The 22,166-nt window shown below is 29.5% G+C and overlaps 1 protein-coding gene across 1 annotated transcript in view; it reads left to right on the forward strand.

Moving 5' to 3' along the window:
* The window catches only part of LOC132937501 (uncharacterized), a 582,052-nt gene that overhangs the window by 551,899 nt on the left and 7,987 nt on the right, over nt 1-22,166 (forward strand). The window contains exons 6-11 of the mRNA XM_061004322.1: nt 2,213-2,364; nt 6,472-6,634; nt 7,871-8,001; nt 9,982-10,141; nt 12,904-13,317; nt 16,962-17,345. Of these exons, the coding sequence (XP_060860305.1) occupies nt 2,213-2,364; nt 6,472-6,634; nt 7,871-8,001; nt 9,982-10,141; nt 12,904-13,317; nt 16,962-17,345 (1,404 nt within the window). The remainder of the gene's footprint in view (nt 1-2,212; nt 2,365-6,471; nt 6,635-7,870; nt 8,002-9,981; nt 10,142-12,903; nt 13,318-16,961; nt 17,346-22,166) is intronic.

A 22,166-nucleotide genomic window follows, 5' to 3' on the forward strand; every position in this document is an offset into this window, starting at 1 on the left:
TGCCAATTGCCCTTAAAGGAACAATATATCAAGTACAATACTGTCTTATTATAATAATCAAGGTTATTACTTATTATGTAACACTTAATGACATTTTTTTAAATGTTTTTAATTAATTGTAATGGTATTTGTTAAGTTAATTCTAAATTGAATTGATGTATTTAAAATATATTCTACTAATTTATTGAGTTATTTAATTTAATTTTTTTTTTTTTTTTTAATGTTTGTTTAATAAAATACAACCTTTGTAGTATATAATTGTTTTTTGCAATAAGTATGCAATAACTTGTTTATAATTATCGTGATATAACATGAATAAAATAACCATATAGCCATATAGGTTATATTGATACTCAGTAGCTTGAGAGTTTTATTCAAATATCAATAAAAACAATTAATATAAAGATAATAATTTCCCTGCATTGCTATATTTACAGCATTTTATATATATTATATAAAAATGAATGTTATTTGTCCGTATGCCTTGTGTGTGCTCTATGCATTCCTAAACGGCTGGACCAATTTCGATGAAATTGTTTACGTGTGTTTGAGTGGTTCTCGGGATGATTTCGATTTACAATTTGAACCGGTAGGTTCAACCCGGAGAGGTGCTCAAACGGAAAATTTAAGATTTATTGTAGAAATTGTTGTTTAAAAATGGTTGCCATTGGTTAATCAGGCAGATTAGATGAAAGTTTGCATTAAATAGAATTTTCGCACATTGCCTACTTGATATTCTGTCGCATATTTTCCGTGATCTGGCCATACGCGATCCCTACCAGGGAGGCGAATTTGTAATGTATTCTGACTTATAAAAACGTAATATTACGTTTTATTACTGTAGGAATATACTATATAATTTGTTTTTATATTTTGTAGATTTTGATCCGTATGATTGGAATACATTAAGTATATTAATTTAACAACAATATTTTAAAAACTATACTAGTTAAACAACTCTGTATTGTCTAATAGATTAACCAGCTGATTAAAATTTAAGCACCACTTTTCTGTCGGGAATTTAAATTGTGTGTTTAAAATTTAAAAAATATTCTAAATATCAGTTTAAGTGACTAGTCAGTGATTAATAACCCAATTTAAACTTTCAAAATTAATAAACTTTGATCTTAGATTTTACACACCAGCTACTTTGAACTAAAATACTAAATTCGACAATATTGGAATTTAATTAAATATTTATTCTATTCAAAGATCAATAGACTTTTAAAAATTAAATTTGTTGATTCTTAAATAAAAATAAATGAATCTGAAAAAAGTTAATGTAAAAAATAAGAATGGATAAAGTCAATGTAATTGTTTTGCTCAGTGCACGGTAAAAATCGAAATTGCATTCACCGTCAAAGTTAGATCTAACGAAAAAAGGCGTCTCACCGAAAATAAGTCGAAATCCGTAAATATTAATTTATACTATCAAAAGTATTTACTAACCATGTACGCCCAACCACTTCGATATTATTATTTTTTATTAATTTATTTTTGATGCTTGAAATTCCAAATTAAATTATTTTCTGATATATTAAATCTGTAGTTTCCTACATTCGTGTATATAATATATATATATATATAAATTGATGACACTTTAATACGACCTCTCCGTTAATTTATCGACTATTGGCTATTTGACTAGATTGCTGATTGATAGAAGGATATGTCTAAATGAAACTTTAGGCCGGTACGGAGGCAGATAAAAAAACAAACACAAATCCAAAACATGTATCATACTTCATCACTCTACTCGTATAATCATTTTAAATAAACGATATTGATTAACTTCATAACGAAACACGTTTTCTACAAATACACCGACATCAATATTTTTGTTCATTGTAAGACACCGTGATAATATTATATTGTTATTACAAGTTAGTAATGTACACAATCGTCGCACACGAATAACAAAAAAAACACATATAACAATGCATATAACAATGTTACATTTCTGAAACAATGTTGAGAAATGTTTAAGACGACTATGGACGATTCCGTGAATGTCCAAAATGTAAAAATGTTGATATCAAACAATGTCGTCCTACCATCAAAGTAAAATTAATTTTAAAATGTTAGAAAATTTATGATTTTTAATTTCCTTTCAGTATACGAATTATGCCTATATGATGTATTATAACAAATAATATTACTAGCCATGGCAATATTCTTTTGTAATAATCAACTCGTTTCATTTGTCCCACAGTCAAACCGTTGGAAGTTCAAGTGCTCAGCAGCAGGCAGCCGCTTAGTTGCGGCAGGACGTACGAGGTGCAGTGTCAAGCGGTGGGCTCCAAGCCGCCGGCCAACGTGACGTGGTGGAAGGACAATGAGAGGTTGACCAATGCTACACAGACTGTAAGTACTACACTAAAGTGTGTGTGTGTGTGTGTGTGCGTGTGCGTGTGTGTGTGTGTAAGTAAAGAATATCATACACCAACACCACCGACAACCTGCCCGCTGGCTAATCTGTGCGTGCTTTTACCTCTCGGAAACCACCCCCTGCACGGCCTCGTCCCTTGCACCGAGACATAACCGCTAAATGTTCGTTGAGCGACCCTTTCCGGGCAAACTCTACGGTCGCTGATAAGCACCGCGACGTTTCGCAAACGAAACAAAATCAAAAAAGGGATTCGCGTTGTAAGAGACCGCGCCGCCGTCCCGAAATGTCATCTGATATTAAATAGGCATACCTACCATGTTTAATTTAATTATTTTTATTTCGTTTGTCGGGTGCAGCGCTGCATTTCTCGAAATCCAACGACGGTTGACAACGCGTGACGTTCAGTTTGGTTTTTCTTTCTGGGCGCGAAACTACGTCGCCGGGTTTAAATTAAAATTTAATTGCGCTTATCTGCGTGCAGTGCATTATTTAGGGGGTAGGTACGTCGCGAAAACCGCACACGTATACCTACATAATTAATACACAGCCGAAATTATTACCGGCGTTAGGAGGCCACGGCACTAACGATTTTTAAGAGGACCCGTGTACGAATCGTTGGAACGAAATATAATATTATATCATAAGCACAATGAGAATTTGAAAATCAAAAAGCGTACGATAATCTTCCACGCCAGCGCCATTTTTTTTTCTTATACATTCATCTAAACATGACATTTTTACCAAACAAAATCTAAGAAATTACAGTTTACAGTTGTTAAAGTTGAAACTAAAAATACTATTTCATTTTCAATTTTCAATGACAGCGTCAGTAATATTATTTTTGTAAGTACCAAAACAGTTAGTTGAGCGAAAAATCGTATCGTCAAATTTAATGGGATGAAATCTATACCCAGTTTATTTTTGTACTCGCCTGGTTTGCCTTTGGATCATAAGTAATATATTCATTTGAACATAATACATTAACGTATTATTTTCACTATCGTGTGGTACAAATGAAGCTAATAGCCAAACGTTTCTTTTATAATTTCCAAACAGATAGTTATGATTACACATTTACGCAGACTTTTTTTCGCAGCAAGTTATGAGATCCCAATTTTTCTTAAGAAAATAACAAAATAGTAAATACAGTTTTAACACAGCCTTTATTCCTCTAAATATATTTCATATGAGGTACATTGTTAGTAAACTTTATATTAGCTCCAACATAGTATGCATTAAAAAGATACGAGTATATTATCAATTATGTGTCATAATTCGTAGAACATTACATTGTAAATGTCTAGCGCGAACTCAATATTTTTTATGTACTTGGAAATTATTAATCGAAAAATGCACATCAAACGATACGATTTGTAAAGTTATATTTTGCAATCTGTCAAAATGGTTTTATTAATCGTTTAATGTTGAATATTTAAACAATAAATAATAATACCAATATAATATATCACGGATTTCACATTTTGTTAAACTTATGGTAGGTACTAATTTTGAATATTTGTCGAAAATTATTAACCTACCGTTAAATTATTGGAGTTTGGGTTTTTATATTAACTGTTTAAAAAGTTTTTTAATATATCATAATAATTCGTTTATTATGAATAGGTTGTAAATTTAAAAATATAAAAATAAACTCAATTTATATTTATGATCACGATGGCAGATGCTATTTAATTTTATCTTTGGATTGGATTTTAAACTTTGTACTGACACACAAATATTTTTGAAATCTGATCATAACAAACTACCATGGTGACTTTTTCTTTGAAGACAAAATATCCTACGACTAAGGTACAACAAATATAGTTTTTAGTATTTACATAAAAAGTTCGTTCATTCATAAATATACAGTTATTGTGACAACATTTTACGTTGTACGTAAAAATCTTTTTATATTATTATTAAATCTCTCTTTTTTTATATCTCCCTTGGACATAAATTACCAAGTTATACATTTCAAGTGTACAGGTACCTAAAAAAGTGAATTCAAATCGTATATTATAGGTTAAAAAGTAAATACTATACATATATGGTTTGATTCATAAAATTTAATCGAAAAAAATATTTATTTTCTGGAATGGCTGGCCCCAAGTAGGCACTAAAGATACATAATCAAGTGATATTTTTGTGAACACTTTTACCGGTAGTCTTACGGTAAAATTGTATTAAAAATCTTAAACTTTTCTCAATCCTTGTCGACCTCCGTTATGATGAAATTGATGAAACTTTTTTCGTATACTTCTCCATTCACTAATTTACACAATATGGCCTTGCTGTTTCTTCTGGCTATCAATTACACGTAAAAATGTCAAATGTATTTATTTTATTTCGATTACTTGATCATAGATTCAGTATAAACATTAAGTGCCTGACTGAATGAAGTCAGAATGAATGGCAGAGACAATAATTTATCAAATTTAGACACTTATAATTCAATACAAGTATTTTTAAATTATTTATATTAATTTAATCTTATATACAAAAAATGAAAAAAGTAGGTGATAGTTCTGCAGTACAATAGGTGTCTATAGTGTACCTCATCATTGAGCAAGTCACTATAATATGCATGTGTTAAATTAAAATTAAATGATAATTCAATGCATGCGAAATATGAAAAACGAGGAGAGACAAACAGTCAGTCACTAAGTATATTTCATGATATCATATATTTCGATATTTGTAATAGAAGAAATTTATTTTACTGTTATAATACGAAACGTTTATTTAATGTATGAAGAAAAGGTTATTAATATCACGAATAATTTTTGAATTGCAACATAATAATTAATATTGTTATTCTCCGTTTAAATGTCGTCAAAAACGTTGCTTAAATATTGTTTAGACATTTTGAATTCAAAACAAACTACTTATGATAAGACTAAGTTATACAAATTGAACATTTTATAGATTTTTTACTACAAAATAAATTGCAAATTTCCGAAATTTTGATGAATTTTGTCAAGATTTGAACATCAAATGCTTCTAAAAAAATCGTATCGTTTGTCAATTTTTAGTTTTGCATACAAATTTTCCACTTCCCCTCTTTGGTAATTAAGAAGAATACTGACATTTTTTTTATATTTTCACCCCCACACTAGAAACAAAATTAACTTTCTTACCAGAAAAGATATTCAAGTTGAATATCTAAGCATTTTAACTGCTCGTAAAGGTGATTACAATTACAAAAAAATAAAATAAACACATATCATTGTATATCAATTCTACAATGAATGGGCTCAGAATCAAAAATATTATCATTACGTTTTCTCTCACTCCCCCTATAACTATAACGCCAGGAAATGTGTGCGGTTGTTCCTGAACTTAAACATGTCTATGTGTTTACTTAGGTGTAATGAATCTATATAATTGTATTTCCTGTACATGAAAACCGTATCAGTTAATTTTAGTCTGTATGTATTTTCCTGTTAAAATATGTGTAGGTAATTTAAGTATTTGATATTTCAGAAATAGTATTTCGTATAACGAAGGAAGTCTAAAACCTATCCATCAAAAATGCACGTACTTAAAAATTCTAAAGTCAACTTTTTATTGAATATTTAATTATATGAGCAGAAACTAGACATTTTTATTTTTAAATTGTGTGAAATGTAATCTATTTAAGTTTTATTATGTAAACTTGAAATTTGGAATGTGATACATTTATAAATTTAAACTAATTTTACTTTGTATGCAAATATTTAATCATAGTCTTAACAATTAAATTTGATTTGACTTAAAATATTTAATAGCCATATTATATAATATTTATGATAATTTTAAATATTAATTGTGTTAGATATTTTACTAAAACAAACTTCCTATTAAAAAACTTTATTAATATTCTATAGTGTAAATAATTGTCTTATTAAAACCTTAAAAACTATTAATTAAGTTTCCAATACATTCCTTAATTTAAAATGGCATTATTTATGAGCAAAATGTAAACTTTACACTTTAATAATTGGATATCGACGAATATTAAGAAACGTAAAATAACTTTGCTTTTGAACTAACTTTAACGAAAACGTATACTAATATTAAGCTTATTTGTTTTTATCCAACAGGTATCACCAGATGGTAACGTAACATCATCCACTTTAACTTTCCAACCAACAAAATCAGATAATGGTAAATCATTGGTGTGCCGTGCTGAAAACCAAAACGTACAACAGTTGGAGGAGATGGTTGGTGGTAAAGTGGAAGACTCATGGACAATTGATGTGCACTGTAAGTTATTTAGTTTATATGTCTAATACAAAATAATATTATTCTTCATTCCATTCATCTATGAAAAAATCAAAAATTTTAAGAAAAACAAACTAACTAAAAATACAATAGTTGTATTAATTAACGTGTTGTCATTATGTCGAAAATTAAAGAAAAATATCCCTAACTAAACCCGGATTTACAGCTACGCTGAGTGTCGTGTCATTTCGTGCGAGGGAGTGGTAACTATAATAATATGTGGTTACACATGGTAGCGATATTGGTTTAAATGTTGTGCTGTTGTGAATTCTTGGTATACTAGGTTCCAACTTGGTTGTTACACGATACCAAAAAAGTAACGTTCAATCATAATGAGATTTTATTGACACGGACGACGCAGCTTCATAATCACATAATATAAATGGTTTTTTTATCAATTTATTTTTTAGTAAAATTGTATATCTATACAATATACTTAATAAGTCGATCATATACAATACATGTAAATACATGATAAATGATAAATCGTGTTAACCAATAATTATAAATATGTGTACATAAACTAATTATAAATAATACATTTTATTTCCAATAACATGTATATTGGAAATGTTTTTCTGATTCCAAAACATAAAATATTTCTGATTGACTTAATAGAACTGAAACCAAATAAATATTATTATGTATATTTACATAATATAATACTATATTATTTTCCGGTTATTTATTTAAAAGAGAGAAATAAAGTTAACATTTATTTTGTTAAATTTCAGTTGTAAAATCAAGCGTTTATACAATATTACAATATAAACAAATATAACAATTATATTTGATTCAATTAAACAAATATGAAATTTGATATTCGATGTTATTAAATTAGATAAATCTGTTATTTTAAATATACAATATACTACTCTACATTATATTTCCCCTTGATATTGATTTATATTAATTCTACTTATTGAATATCATTTCCTTTTCGTAATGAAATAAATTTCAAGTGTTGATTCGTTAGGTTCATATTATAATATAAAATATTACATTTTATAAACAATAATTTATAAAGCATTCTTCAAAATTTGAATTAATAAGATTTTAAAGCTTTGAAATAATATCATATAGACCTGTGGAATAGAAAAATAAGTTATTGAAACATTTATTGAATTATATTATTGTGATTTGTTGAAACCCATGACTCCTTGTTGAATCACGCGTACAATATTTTATTTTAAATATTCCATACGAATGCTATTTCAGACGTACCGATTTTGAAACTGGCTTTGGGAATCAACATGAATCCAGCAGACATTGAAGAAGGCGACGATGTGTATTTTGAGTGCAAGATCGATGCCAACCCACCAGCCTATAAAGTGATTTGGAAGCATAACGTAAGTCATCCGAAAATTAATATATTTTCTGTTTAGTTAATGTAACATAATAAATTGCGTATACAAGTAGCGCCAAAGAAAATATTCAGTCAACTAACTGATTGCAATTTAAAATTCAGAGTCGTGTATAATGTATATACAAATGTATCGACGTTTATCACGAGCTGTAATCTACATAATAGAATAATTGTTCACTATTAAAAAAAATTAAAAAATGCTCGTCTCCGTCGGACGTCTTTTGTGCTGTTGCCAAACAGAGGGGAGTTACATATAAATGGAGGACGGCCTATTTTATACTTACAATACAGCAGTGGCGTTAATGAAGAGACATAAAATGATAACCTCCGTTAAAAGATACTCGCGAGCATCCCCGTATATTATATAATTGCAGTTCTCAGGGAGCGTCTTAAGAAAATCCGCTATCACACCGCCGCCGAACTCCCTCACAGCGCGATTGCATCTAAAGTGTACGTTTGTGTATTCTGCAGTTAGTGATGGAAACCTCTTGTCCACGGGATCAACAAGTTAAGGTGGTTGTAGGACGTGACTGAGCGCTTTTGAGTTTTGTGCATACATAAACGATGCTCGTAAATTTACGTCGCCCCTCGCCCGCGCAACGAACGCACAGAAACGGCGAACGGACGTCAAACAATTTATAAAAAAAAATATAAATAAAAAATCAACTATTGGTTCGAAAATACTATTTTCTTCTACGGCGACGTGGCCCTTGTTACACAGACGGTTTTTAATATACTTTACTGCATTCTTCCAATACCTTTCTGATTAATATAACCTCCAGCTCTGCTAATTTGAAAGAAAAGATAAACATGGTACCCACCATGTTATACTGGTGCTCGCTAACTTCTTGATTGGAAATGTTTTACCCATCCATAACATAAATATTAGAACTTACGCTGTGGTGTGATAGACACGTTGGTTTTTTTTTCATTTTATTTCGTCAAAACATCTTAGTAATTACTTTTCATAACTATATTTTCAGTTCATTATTTTTATTTTCCATTATATTTCAATAAGACATCTATTATATTATGGTGTGCGTCTATGTCATCCACAGACTTAATCCGTTCTGTGATGTAGGTTAAACACAAAAAAAGTAATTGATATCCATTTTGTCATCGTTATATTTCTCAATAATTATATTAATAAAAAAATAATAATACAGCATGAAACGGAATTTATTGTTAAATTGTTTTTTTTTAAGTCTCGGGTCGTCGTGGTGGACTGGTTAGTATTTATAAAATAAATTTGAAAACAATATGTTTTATGTCAAACATATTTCTATTAATTGTACCTATATTTTAGATTTCAGTACTAAATAAATTGTTCTCGGATATTAATTTATGAGCGTTTGAACAAACTTTCAATACCGTATTAGCGTATTAATATGAAAGCGAATAATCCTGTTTCAGTTATATAATCAAAAACCTTATGACATAATATGTAGGTTTATTGTAGTGTTCAACTTTGATTAACTGATTCATTGTTGTTAAATTTACTAATTTATTCAGTATATTTTGATGTGTACCATATTTAAAAAAAAATGTGTACGATCTCGATTTATATGTCACATATTTATTTTAAACCATACGTAAGTTATTTTTAATACAGTTAACTATTCAAAACTCAAGGATCCATTATTAAATTTACGTAAACATATAAAATTAATATTAAAAATCACGTGATTATTTTAATGTTATCATTAGAACACGGAAAAGGGTAAGTTCGCGAGGCGAAATATTTTGCGTGGGTAGAAAAAAATATATTTAAAAAAAAACAGTTCTATTCGAGTGCTATGTTAAGCATATATGTGTATTTTTCTGATTACTCCGTATAGTTTCTATCGCTGAATTCATTCATTTTTCACGTGAAAAATATAATGCCTTGAATACAGTCCAGGGTAATGAGTGCGTTTTAGTAATGAATACCTACACGTGTTTGTTTTCTGTTCACCGGACACAGGGTCAAGTGGTCCAGGGAAATGTGAAAAGCGGCGTGATTATGAATCAAAAGGACCTGGCACTTCAAAACGTCAAGAGACAGCAGGCGGGTAACTATTCGTGCTTGGCTAGCAACGTGGAGGGAGACGGCGAGAGCAACGTCGTCCGGCTAACAGTCATGTGTAAGGGCAATTTATGATAATATTTACTCATATTATAATATCTACGATGTACAGAAAAATCTGAGTCTAGTTGAAAATATTATTATGTATTATAATTATCATAAAATATTATAATCGCAATATTATGATATTTCACTATTTTAGACTGCTTGCGTGAATGATAGAACGTATAGTACGTTTAACACGATGTAATGGCAAAATAATTTATAATTAAAGTTCTTTTATTGATAGTTGGTCAAACTATTTTTGAAACTCTTAACAATAATGTGACTGTTGTAAATAAATTAAAAACTACCTTGACCTGTATACAAAATGTATAACAACTACTGTTCGACTAATGTATTCTTAGCTCGTTTAATAAAATCAATACTAATCAACCGAATGATAATATAAACAATAAGAACGACATTTAAATTATTATCAGACACGTAATTTTTAATATGGAACGCACATTGAGAATAACTCAAAATAAAACTATTATTACAACACATACGGTTCACGTCCGACAACACGTTTCAGTTGATTACGAGAACGTAGCGAAATTGCCTACCGACTGCCCCGTATTAGACAGTTGTCGTTTATGTAATCTGATAAACACCCAGCTTATCCACTGTGGTTTTAGCAATAGAGGAAAAGTGTTTTAATAAAACTTTGTACGCATTCTCAGCACATACATAGTATGTAGTCTGTCCACCACAGAACATCAGTTTTATGTATACGTGTAAACGAAAACTTATGAAACTTTTAAATTTAAGATGTTTTGTCAAATTGAAAATTGGACGATTACAATATATATTTTTTCTAATAAAAAATAATAATTGACGATATTTATTACTCAACGATATTTTATATTATTAATACTATTACTATAGTTTTGAGACTTGATGATAGGTTCCAAACGATATTAGTACATTTCAGTAATTATAAAATTTAATAGGTAGCTGGTATATTTAACTGGTACCTATATACTTATTTCGCATGTATGTTGGACAATCAATATCCTATTATTTCACGTTGAAAAATGCTACCATTTATAACAAACTTAAATATTATTTTATGAACTCAATGAGTATGGTTTTTTTTTTTATTTTGTACATTTTACAATTCGAACAATCCAATTTACTTAAAATATATATTATAATAACGACATTGGATTTATTTATCCTAATACATTTTTACCAATTAATAATAATACATTGTAAATGTTATACTATACTATAACCAATAGGAATTTGTTTTCAATTTGGTGTACTTTTATCTTATGGTTGCATTTAATGTAATGTTTTTCAAACATTTAAAACATTATAGAAATCACTTTAATTTTCATTGTATTGTTTAAAGTATTATAATACCTACAGTGTATCATTATTTGAAGTGTAATGTAAACAAAAACATAACATAAAATTTTCATCTTATATATTAATTGAATTATTTCTTTAAAATATACATAAATAATGTATTAATACATTTATATTTGCTAAACTGACTTGATGTTTATTAAAATTGTAATTTGCATTAATACATTAATTTATGAATATCTTAAAAACTGAATGTAATCTGAATAAAACACTAAACCAAGATAAAAAAAAATGTATGTATTATGTTTTTATTAATTAACGTAACACAATTAGAAAAATTATTTTAAATAATACTTTATTTCAGAACATTTATTTTACCAAGTCAAATTAAATTTCAAATAAATAGTGTGGCTATGATTTGTAACAACTTAATAAATAGGTTGGATTACGCTGTATAAAAATCATAAATTATCTTTGATTTATTTATATTTATTTTATTAAGATAGATATATAATATATATAATAATTATGATATATTTAACTAGGTGAACCAAAAATAAAATTGTGCAATAATCTTACAAAACAAAAGTAGTATAATATGGTGTTTTAATAATTTAAATAAGTCAAAACTCTAAAGAAGTTTTTAGAATTAAAATAATTACACTATTCAATTAAAGTGTATTCTATGATTGTGTAAAGTACAAACAGTTTTAACAACATATGGTTTTTAATGTACAAATAATTTACTATAACCCTATTTGGTCAAAAATACATGATCATAAATTATAATGAATTATACTTATAAATAAAAATAGTGCATTGTTGAACTATTCTAATAAATAAACATTTTCAAATAAAAATTTGTTTGATACTTCAATATAAAAATTCACATTTTGTGTTGAACTTGGACGTTTGACGTTAGTTTCCGTTAGTAATAATAATAATATATAACTCTTCTAGTCAGAGGTAATTTCAATGAATATTGATAGAGGCCTATAACTTTATTGTAATGGTCAAAAGTAGTTATTTTTTTTTAGTACAACTTTTTCACACACAAACATACTGAACGTATGGATAAATCTCGGCGTTATATTCACATACGTTGTAAACTTTTATTAACCTGGTTTTACATCGATGTACAATGTACTATCTTTATGCAATTTTATAAATTTAACTTAGGTACTTCATTAGCTATCGAGACCAACGATATATTTTGTGATTTTTATAATAATACTAAATTTAATGAATAAAATTTAAAATTGTTCAATTACTGAAACATTTTTAGAATTAATTATGATTTAGAATATTACCATGATATTAAAATAAATAACAACGGTCTGTTGTTAAAAAAAAAGTTAAATCAATGTTTTGTAACATAACAATTTGACGGGATCAGATAATGCAAATGATACATTTAACATAATATTATGTGTAATGGTGGCGTTCTTTTCGGGTGGTCCGCAGACAAACCGGTGTGCAGGCACAACCAGAAGCTGACGTATGGGGTGGCCCGGAACGAGAACACGGAAATTGTGTGCGAGGTGGATGCATATCCGGCACCAGACGTATTCAAATGGACGTTCAATCGGACTGGTGGCGTGGCGTCCGAAATCGGCAGCAACGAGGTGGTCCAGCACACCCGACCGGGCGGAAGCGAAACCGGAAGTGGCGGTGGCGGTTCGTTGTCGTCCGGCAAGCGCGGCAAACTATCGTCGGTGCTCACGTACAGTCCTTCAGTCATGGGAATGGGTGGCGGCGGTGGAGGCAGTGGAAATGGAGGCAACGTCGGAGACAACGATTACGGAACTGTCACTTGCCGCGCTTCGAACACCGCCGGACAGCAAATCGAGCCTTGCGTTTTCCACGTGATCGCAGCCGGTGAGTACCTATACAAATAATAATTATTACCATCAAAATAAATCTTCGACGATAGTAATATGTGCGTTGCAAGCGTGTGTGCATATCAATAAGATTCACTTTTCGATACGTCTGCTGGAATAAAGGTGATTTCAGTACAATGAAAAAATATTTTACTCTCAGACCTTGTAACGCCTGACGAATTTGGGTTTGAATTGACTTTAAATCTAAAATGTCCAAGGTGTTCTTCGAAAAACTTTATAAATTGCACTTAATTGATATTTTTCAATTTCTAATGTGCGTGATGTTCTCCTCTCCTTATCCTCCTCATCTACACTCGTAGACTTGACGCTTTTGATAAATTTGCTCATCATTTTCCAGAATTTACTTACCGTTCATTTTCCCTGAACACGGGCTTATATTTCACGGGTCAACTTAACTCACGTCAAATTCTAACTATGACTTATTAGTAGGTAGGTACGTGAAAATAATAATATAATTTGGAATATTCGGCAAGTTAATAAACTCGTGGAATTAAGAGTTTTATCATTGGATTTTAATAGATAGGTAACAGATAACTTTAATGGATTGCACTTAATTAGAAATGTCGTTAATTTATAATTAACAAACAATAATAATAATATAATAGTTTATCGCTCAGTACAACGTACTTTGTCTATTTTATTACGTAAATTGAAACTGTAATGATTATATAGTTGTGGCTTAAAACGTAATTTCCATTTAAACTATAACTGTTACACATATTATCATCATTAAATCCGGTACGATCGATTCGTTATTTTCTATTTGCCGTGCGTTTTATAGTAAAATTATGACTCGGAATTCGCGTCCGCATAACACATTTACACGTGGCACAGGATAAACGAATTAAAAAACATTAAAAGGCAACGGTCAATTGCGTTTTCCGGTAATAATAACTATGCTGCAGTCGCATCGCGTCGGGTACAATGAAATTCGCAATCATTCGCTGCATTTGCGTACGGGGATTAGACGTAGGTATTCAGACGTGCATTTAAATACTCTGCATTTTGGATGGGGAAATTTCGAGCGGCTTTACAATAATTGCCATCGAATTTTTACCGCTTATTTCTTTTCAGCTCGGTGGTTTACGTTTAATAACAACGCCCCAGGTAATAACGGACGTAATAATTATATTATTATTATTATCCCAGAGCGTAAATATATGGCCAAGGCTCGTAAGCGTTTCAAGTCTGACATCACGAGTACGTTATATTATCGTGTACCTCTATACCTATACGTTGTATTACAACATGGCACACTATACAATTATTCTTAGTTAATTTTTTTCAATAACTCACGAAATTTTGTTTGCATAAAATGAACGTGCATAAATTCAGCTACAGAAGTTTGGTATAACAATTATTTTTAATTTATTTCTGTATAAATTATTGAACACCCAAATATATTATAATTATAATTACATGTCTGGTTCATTTGAGCCACTGCACTGTCTATAAATATCGAGCATATAACAATGTCAAAAATAATAAATCATAAAAACAATATTTCATTCGAAAATTTAGTCATACTGTCATAGGAATGTATAATACATTTTGTATTTCGTGAGCTATAAAAAAGTAGTACCTTATAATAAATTTTTTGTGCACAATTATTGGATCATTATTATATTTTGAAAACGTTTAAAACTTAAATAGTTTAAGGAAAATACGTTTTGTACCCACTTGTAAAATAACCCTTTTAGGCACAGAACCTAGTTTATGATATTTATAGATTTTATATAAAAACTGATAACAATGGATGCCTACTAGCTACTCTTTGATCAATAGGAAAAATTCAGAAAATGCTATATTTCATTGAGTTCACTGTGATAGATATCAGTTACCTATTAATGTTATATATCTTTGTTTAATATTTACCAAATGCATTGCCATAGTTTTAATCATCACCGTATGTTAGCAACTATTAGTAATTATTGAATTATATAATATGGTATAGGTATTTCATGCGATCGATAATTAAATCAATTATTTTACAATGAAAGTAGACGGCTTCAAAATATATGGCTACAATAATAAGTCTTTTATTGTTTTTTTTTTTATTTTTAATCAAATTCGTTAAACTGGTATTGGCAGTATGATGAATTGACGACCAAAATATGTATTCACAATATAACTCTGCCTAGCAATTGCATATAATTGCGTACCTAACCTTTTTCATAATACTGTTCTGTACGTTAAATTAATTTTATGTTTGTGCAATGTTGCTAAAATTAACGAGTTTTAGAATTGTATATAACTAAATAAAAAAAATAATAAATGTTTTAAACTACAACTAATGGTCCGGAAAATTTCCATAAAATGTACAACAAGCAATTCCATAGTGCTCACCCAGCAACACCCAGACATGTAGTGATCATATTAATGATGATCTAAATTGAAATAATGAGTAAAATGTGCTTAATTTCAAGGAGCATCCATAATAAATGGATCATCTGACTAACTTTTATTTATTTTTTTTTCTTATTTATATTGATCATATACAATTTCAGTTGGTAAGGCCATTAGTTTGAACATATTTCTATAAAAATCTAGTATATTAAATTACATTTTTTTTACATATAATATGTAAAATACAATAAATTGCTCATTGTAGTTAATATTACATTTGTTTATCCAGTCCGGTACCTTTCAGAAAGGGAATTAGGTGTTTGACCTTGGAATCATAAAGGGTTGGGTGAATGTAAATTGAACTTTAGTTTTGCTTCTTTGTATAATACCTATGCAGCTTGTGAAGATGTGTTTGACTTGTTATTTGCTTCACACGATTTACATGTTATAGGCTATTTGTTTTCCATACGATAACCATGTGTTGAGCTGATTCTCAAACAAATAGGGGTTTAAGTGGGGTGCCATGGTATTATATTTAGTTTCATTTAATTTAATTAGATCAGACCAACTGATTTTATACTCAAACTCCAATTAAAATAAATAATAAATATAAAATTTACAAAAATATATTTATCTCCAATTTACAATATTATATTCCAAGAAAATGTTTATTTTAAACTATAGATGACGAGTTCAAGCTAACCATATTTATACATTTACATAAAACACAAACTACTTACCCATATATGATTTTTTTTTTTAATAATTATTTTAATGATGATATTTAGCTATGGCCTTATGCTACAGATTATTTACAAACAAAATTTAATTAATTCCTTGAAACGACGTTTGATTTTTTTTCTAAGCTGCAGACCAACAAATATTTGATTTAATTGCTACATTTAAAATTGTATAATTTGAAATTCGACAACGTTGGAGCCTATTTAGTATGCAATCGTGATGTATTATAGGGGTTCTTTTGTTATAGGCAGAAATATATACATGCGCGCAATCGTGTTCCCAAAAAGGTGATTCGTACGAAGTAGGGTTCTACCCACCCAAAAGATATCCAAATTTTGCTAAAAGACAAGACCCTTTGTCCGTTTGGAATTCCTAATAATATGTCTGTTATTCCAATCGTCCGGATAAATTGCAGGCTCGTCGCGTGGACGACAACGGAATTTAAGAATCTTAAAAAGGATTATTCATACTTTTATATTAAACCGTGGTTTTTCTTTTCGCAATCGTTAATTTTGTTCCTTTCTTGGATCGCAGTGAGACCCGACCCACCATTCAACTGCACTTCCGGTGACCGGACGCTGTTCTCGGTGCACGTGTGGTGCACGCAAGGGTTCGACGGGGGCGTTGCTCAACGCTTCGCCCTGGAGGCGTACGACTCGGCGGGCCGCGCTGGCGCCGCCGACGGAGGGCCGTCTGGTCCGGACGACGGGTACGGCGGGCCCGCGGTGGCCGCGGACGGACCGGCGCCACCCATGTTGGCCAACCTGACGGCCGACCGACCGGACTTCACGCTCCGACAGCTGTCGCCGTCCGTCGGGCTCCGGTTGGCCGTGTACGCGTACAACTCGCGTGGTACCAGCGACCGCACGTGGCTTACCGCCTACACACTCAACTCGGCCGACAAGCAGACCACTTCCGGTACGTACATAACGATACTTACATAATATTATATTATTAACAGCGTATTGACGCCGAGTAATTTGTCATTTCCGACAACTGTTTAGTAATTGATGTGTACAACATGTTCCGTTGTATTAAGAGGATGTCAGCGCACTATCTGTTTTCTCTCTCTCTCTGACCTACGCGCGACATAGACAAAACGCATTTGCGCAGAATCGCTTTTTCTATGTTTTTAAGTAATCTTAGAATAAAATCACCTATTACGAAAAATACAGAGAATAATATTTCAGAGGGAATGACATATCGGTTTTATATTTTATTGTTATTTGACTTTGTATTCGACTTTCAAAATAAACAAAAATATGTTGTAAATTTAAATCGTTTCGAAACAATAATTAGAGAAATCGATATGTCATTCCCTCAAAAATATTGTTCTCTATCTTTTCTGTAATGAGTGATTTTACTCTAAGATTACTTAAAAACATAGAAAAAACGATTCTGCGCAAATGCATTTTGTCTATGTTGCGCTTGGGCTAGAGAGAGAAAACAAATAGTGCGCTGACATCATCTTAAGCCGTCGCGACGTTAATAAACTATTATCGTTTCATCAAATTTATTCTATTTATGATCTATCCAATCTAATTGTAGATTGTACACATAATTATTATAATTTAAAATTTGGACCGGTGGTTCTCAAACTTTGTACGCAGGGCCACAGAGGACTACATGGTGGTACGCGAAGGACCGTGTGGTGGTAGTACGGAAAATGTATAAATGAATACTTTTATACTGATGTTTGTAGTACCTCTATGTCTAATATTATTTTATGGTTTGTGTAAATAGGTACTGAATATACTGTTAAATGTACTTAAATTATTATTGTTAAAAATGCATTTAACGTCAAATAGTCAAATAACGGACCTATCCATAATTCACTAGTGTGGTACGCACAAATTTGAGAATCTCTGGTTTAGACGATCAGTGCATAAAGCATCGCAGGGTATATATTCACGGAGGACTATCGGCCCTTGCCACTCCACTTCTCTTGTTAACACTCTATAAACGTCCGTAAATAAAAAACAGTTCAATCGATATTTGATAATATTATACGTTTACATATTTTATAATAGTTCATACGTTATCTGTCTTAGAATAATAAAATAAAATGATGAGCGTTAAAACTTAAAAGCAAATAATAAATCTAAAAATATGTTCAAAGTTAAAAGACTTGCAACATATTGAACATTGAATAAACCTTACATAAATACTTCGGGCTATATTGAAACTTTTTTTTAAATCACGAAAATTTACAGAAATGTGGGTGGTTAAATTGATAAGTTATGTATACAGTACAGAACTACAACTTTACAATAAACTAGGTAGGTTATAATGTTTATAAAGAAAACTTTGTGATAACTATTTTAATGCAAATAAGAGTAACGTATCCGCTTCACAAAAAAATATATAACGATTTTTAATTATAAGCAGAATGTATTCATTTATAATATTTACATAATATTACGTTACATTCCAGCTTAATAATTATTATTGCCTTAAAATGTTCGGTGTTTATATCATATATTTATATATACCAGATAAAAGCACTGATATAATATATAAGTCGTTTAAGCAAAATCTTTTTTCACTGTCAATTTTATTATCAAATTATTTTAACAATTTTTTTTATTTGTTGGTTAATTATGTTGGGCAGTTTTGAAGGTATCGACTTAAATAGCTGAAAAACGAAATATACTCGTTTATAGAATCAATTGATGCTGAAGTAAGAAACGTATATTAGCCAAGACGATATATATATAATATTATTTTATGCATACACTATACAATGTTTTTAATTTATGAATATATTCACAAATTATATAAAAATAATGAAAACAATAATCGTAAAGGAAACGACTCTTATTAATTTAGAGTCGATTCTCAACTTCATAATATTGTTATGTACCTAGTTATAAAACTTTATACATAACTATAATCTAGTACAATTAAAAAAAATTCTAATTTATACTTAAATAAATGGGTATTTTGAATTCGGTACCTATAATTCATATTTTACTGCAGTTTTAAACTTTGATTTGGGTAGGTATGATATTGAGCAACCTATACATAGGACGAAATTGTTTGGTTGACCAATAATGCGATGTTTGGACTTGATTTAGTTTTTAATACTTTCGACAAACCAAACCCTTATGTGTCATAAAAATAAATTTTTTAACCACCCTTCTGTTTACTGACCGTGCGCGTGTAGTCGCTGTAGTTGTACATATTGTTATTTTACGGTCGTTGTACCGCGTTAACGATTATTATGGTTGTAAACACCGTAGAGGCCTCCACCTCGGTGGTATATGTATACACTATACAGGTATATACGCGTAGAAAACTGCACAACTGCAGCTGAAGTATTTTAATATTTTATACTTCCGTCGGTGTTCTACGAGTCTCCGAAGAACTGAAGAATACGCATAAACAATGTCGTGTAAAGATATAATATTATATTGTCATAGTCATAACCATTTATGTGTACCTATCATGTTTCCATATACCTATGTTGACTCCGGTTCAGTTATATTATTTTCACAACCAGCTAATACACACTACGCACTCTTTTAATAACCTCAATGCCCACGAGACCATTCGATTTTGGTATTACATGATTAAAAATTTTGTATTTTCTACTTAATTTTAAAATATATTCATATTTATATATTTTGATACATAATAATATTATCATGTAGGTACTCGTATAAAATTAATGAAAAATGGAAACCTGTAAAATATTTATTTTTATACAACAAAATCACTTAAACGTATTTCCCCTTTCATATCCTCCATAGCAACTGATATTTTAATTTTTTTTCTCTCTACGCGGCGCTCTTTAGATGAACGTATTATGCATATATTAAATTTACGTTCACGCATTTGCATGTATATAGGCCCGGCTGAGATATTAACTTATTCAATATTCATGCATAAGTTAATAAAGTTATTTTTTTTCTATATTAACAATTCTATTGTTTTGATTAAATGAGTCAAGTATAGGGAGATAGCACAAAATATACATTTTTTTATAAAACTATACCGACATACCATATCATTAAGTTATATAAAATGGACAAGATCGATATGAAAACAAAGGCTTAAATATTTTTTTTACGAAAACCCGTTATTTTCATTAAATAAACAATTTATGAAATATAATAAAATAAATCAATCATAATTTATTACCTTTCATAAAAAGGCTTTCAGCTATAACAATTACCTGGAGTTCCAAATCTATATGGCAATAAGTACTTATAATATGTACCAAGGTATTAAATATTGATAATTTGTTTTTCGTCGATTCGTTATAAAAGAGTTATAATAATTACTTAAATATTATCATAAGAAAACATTTTGATGATAATGCATACTATACATAACGTGAATATTTATACAGGTGCTGGTATGGATTTTATTTTCTTGAGAAAAATGATAATATATTATTATTTGTGTCTAAAATTCTAAACCATACCTATGCGGCTATGCATACCGCATATAACACTCAACGTTTTCTAGAAATATACTTTTATATTATAAGTTTTGAGTTCTTAAGACATGCAATTACTATAAAAGAAACAGTTTCCCATAACGCTATAAAATAAGATTTGAATAAAGTTGTATTATAAGTATGCTAATGCAAATTTGAACAACAACGATAAACCTAACATATTCTCATATTATATCAAGTTTGAAATAGCTATATATATATTTTATTCATAAAAGTTGTAAGCATTTGATTATATTTCACCGTAATAATACTTAATTTTTTATTTTTTAATAAACTACTTTATTAGTTTTATGTTTCATATTCAACTTGTTCATACAACTATTCTTCTATGTGATAATTTATTTTTTTTTCAAAATTTTTACATAATATTATACTTACAGAGTTATGATAACAATTGTTTTTTTAATAGTACTCTTATACTTTAGAGACAACTGATTAGCTTTAATTAATTTACATCGATTAATTTTGCAGTATTAAATGTGTACAGTTAATACTTTGTATTTATATATTTTGAAAATCGATAAAAATTTCAATAGGCATTTATGATATAAAACAAAAAATTTATTCGTTTACTTTATATAGAATCTAATCAACAAAAAATATTGATCTAATTAAATTTGTAAACCCAACAATTTTATTGGGCCGAATGTAGCCAACATTTTCATCTTATGGAATGTTATTTTAAATAACAAAGCATGTATAAAAATTGTTTCTAGCATTTTATGTAAACATTATGTAAAATAATTACCACAGAAGCCAAAGCAGATTAAAAACAAATAACAATACAAGTATACTAAAATTATTTACACACCATCAATCAATTTGAAATAAAAAAAGAGCTTTGCGTAGGCTATACATAATATATCGAAATTCATAACCACTGCAACTCTGCAAGTAATACAAATAAAATTTAGACAGATCCATATGTTTTGTACTTCAACGACTACAAACTAATAATTAAATAAATATAAAAAAATATTGTTATTTTCAGACATAGTTATTCACGTGATTTACTAGTATCAGTGTAAATACTATAAAAATAGTAATAACAATAATAATAATATTGTTATACAATATGTGAATAATTGGAAAATATATAAACCTATATTATATACTACCTGTATCCACGTATACAGGTCCGCACAAAATGTGTAATAATTAATATTATGTTGTATTAACTATAATAGGGGTACCCACAATGTAGTTTATTTAAAGGAGAGAATTTATTTGTGAACGCCAGAAGCATTGTTTTATTCAAATTTACGGATTTGTAT

This window comes from Metopolophium dirhodum, chromosome 1 (genome assembly GCF_019925205.1).
Source record: "Metopolophium dirhodum isolate CAU chromosome 1, ASM1992520v1, whole genome shotgun sequence".
Lineage (NCBI taxonomy): Eukaryota > Metazoa > Arthropoda > Insecta > Hemiptera > Aphididae > Metopolophium > Metopolophium dirhodum.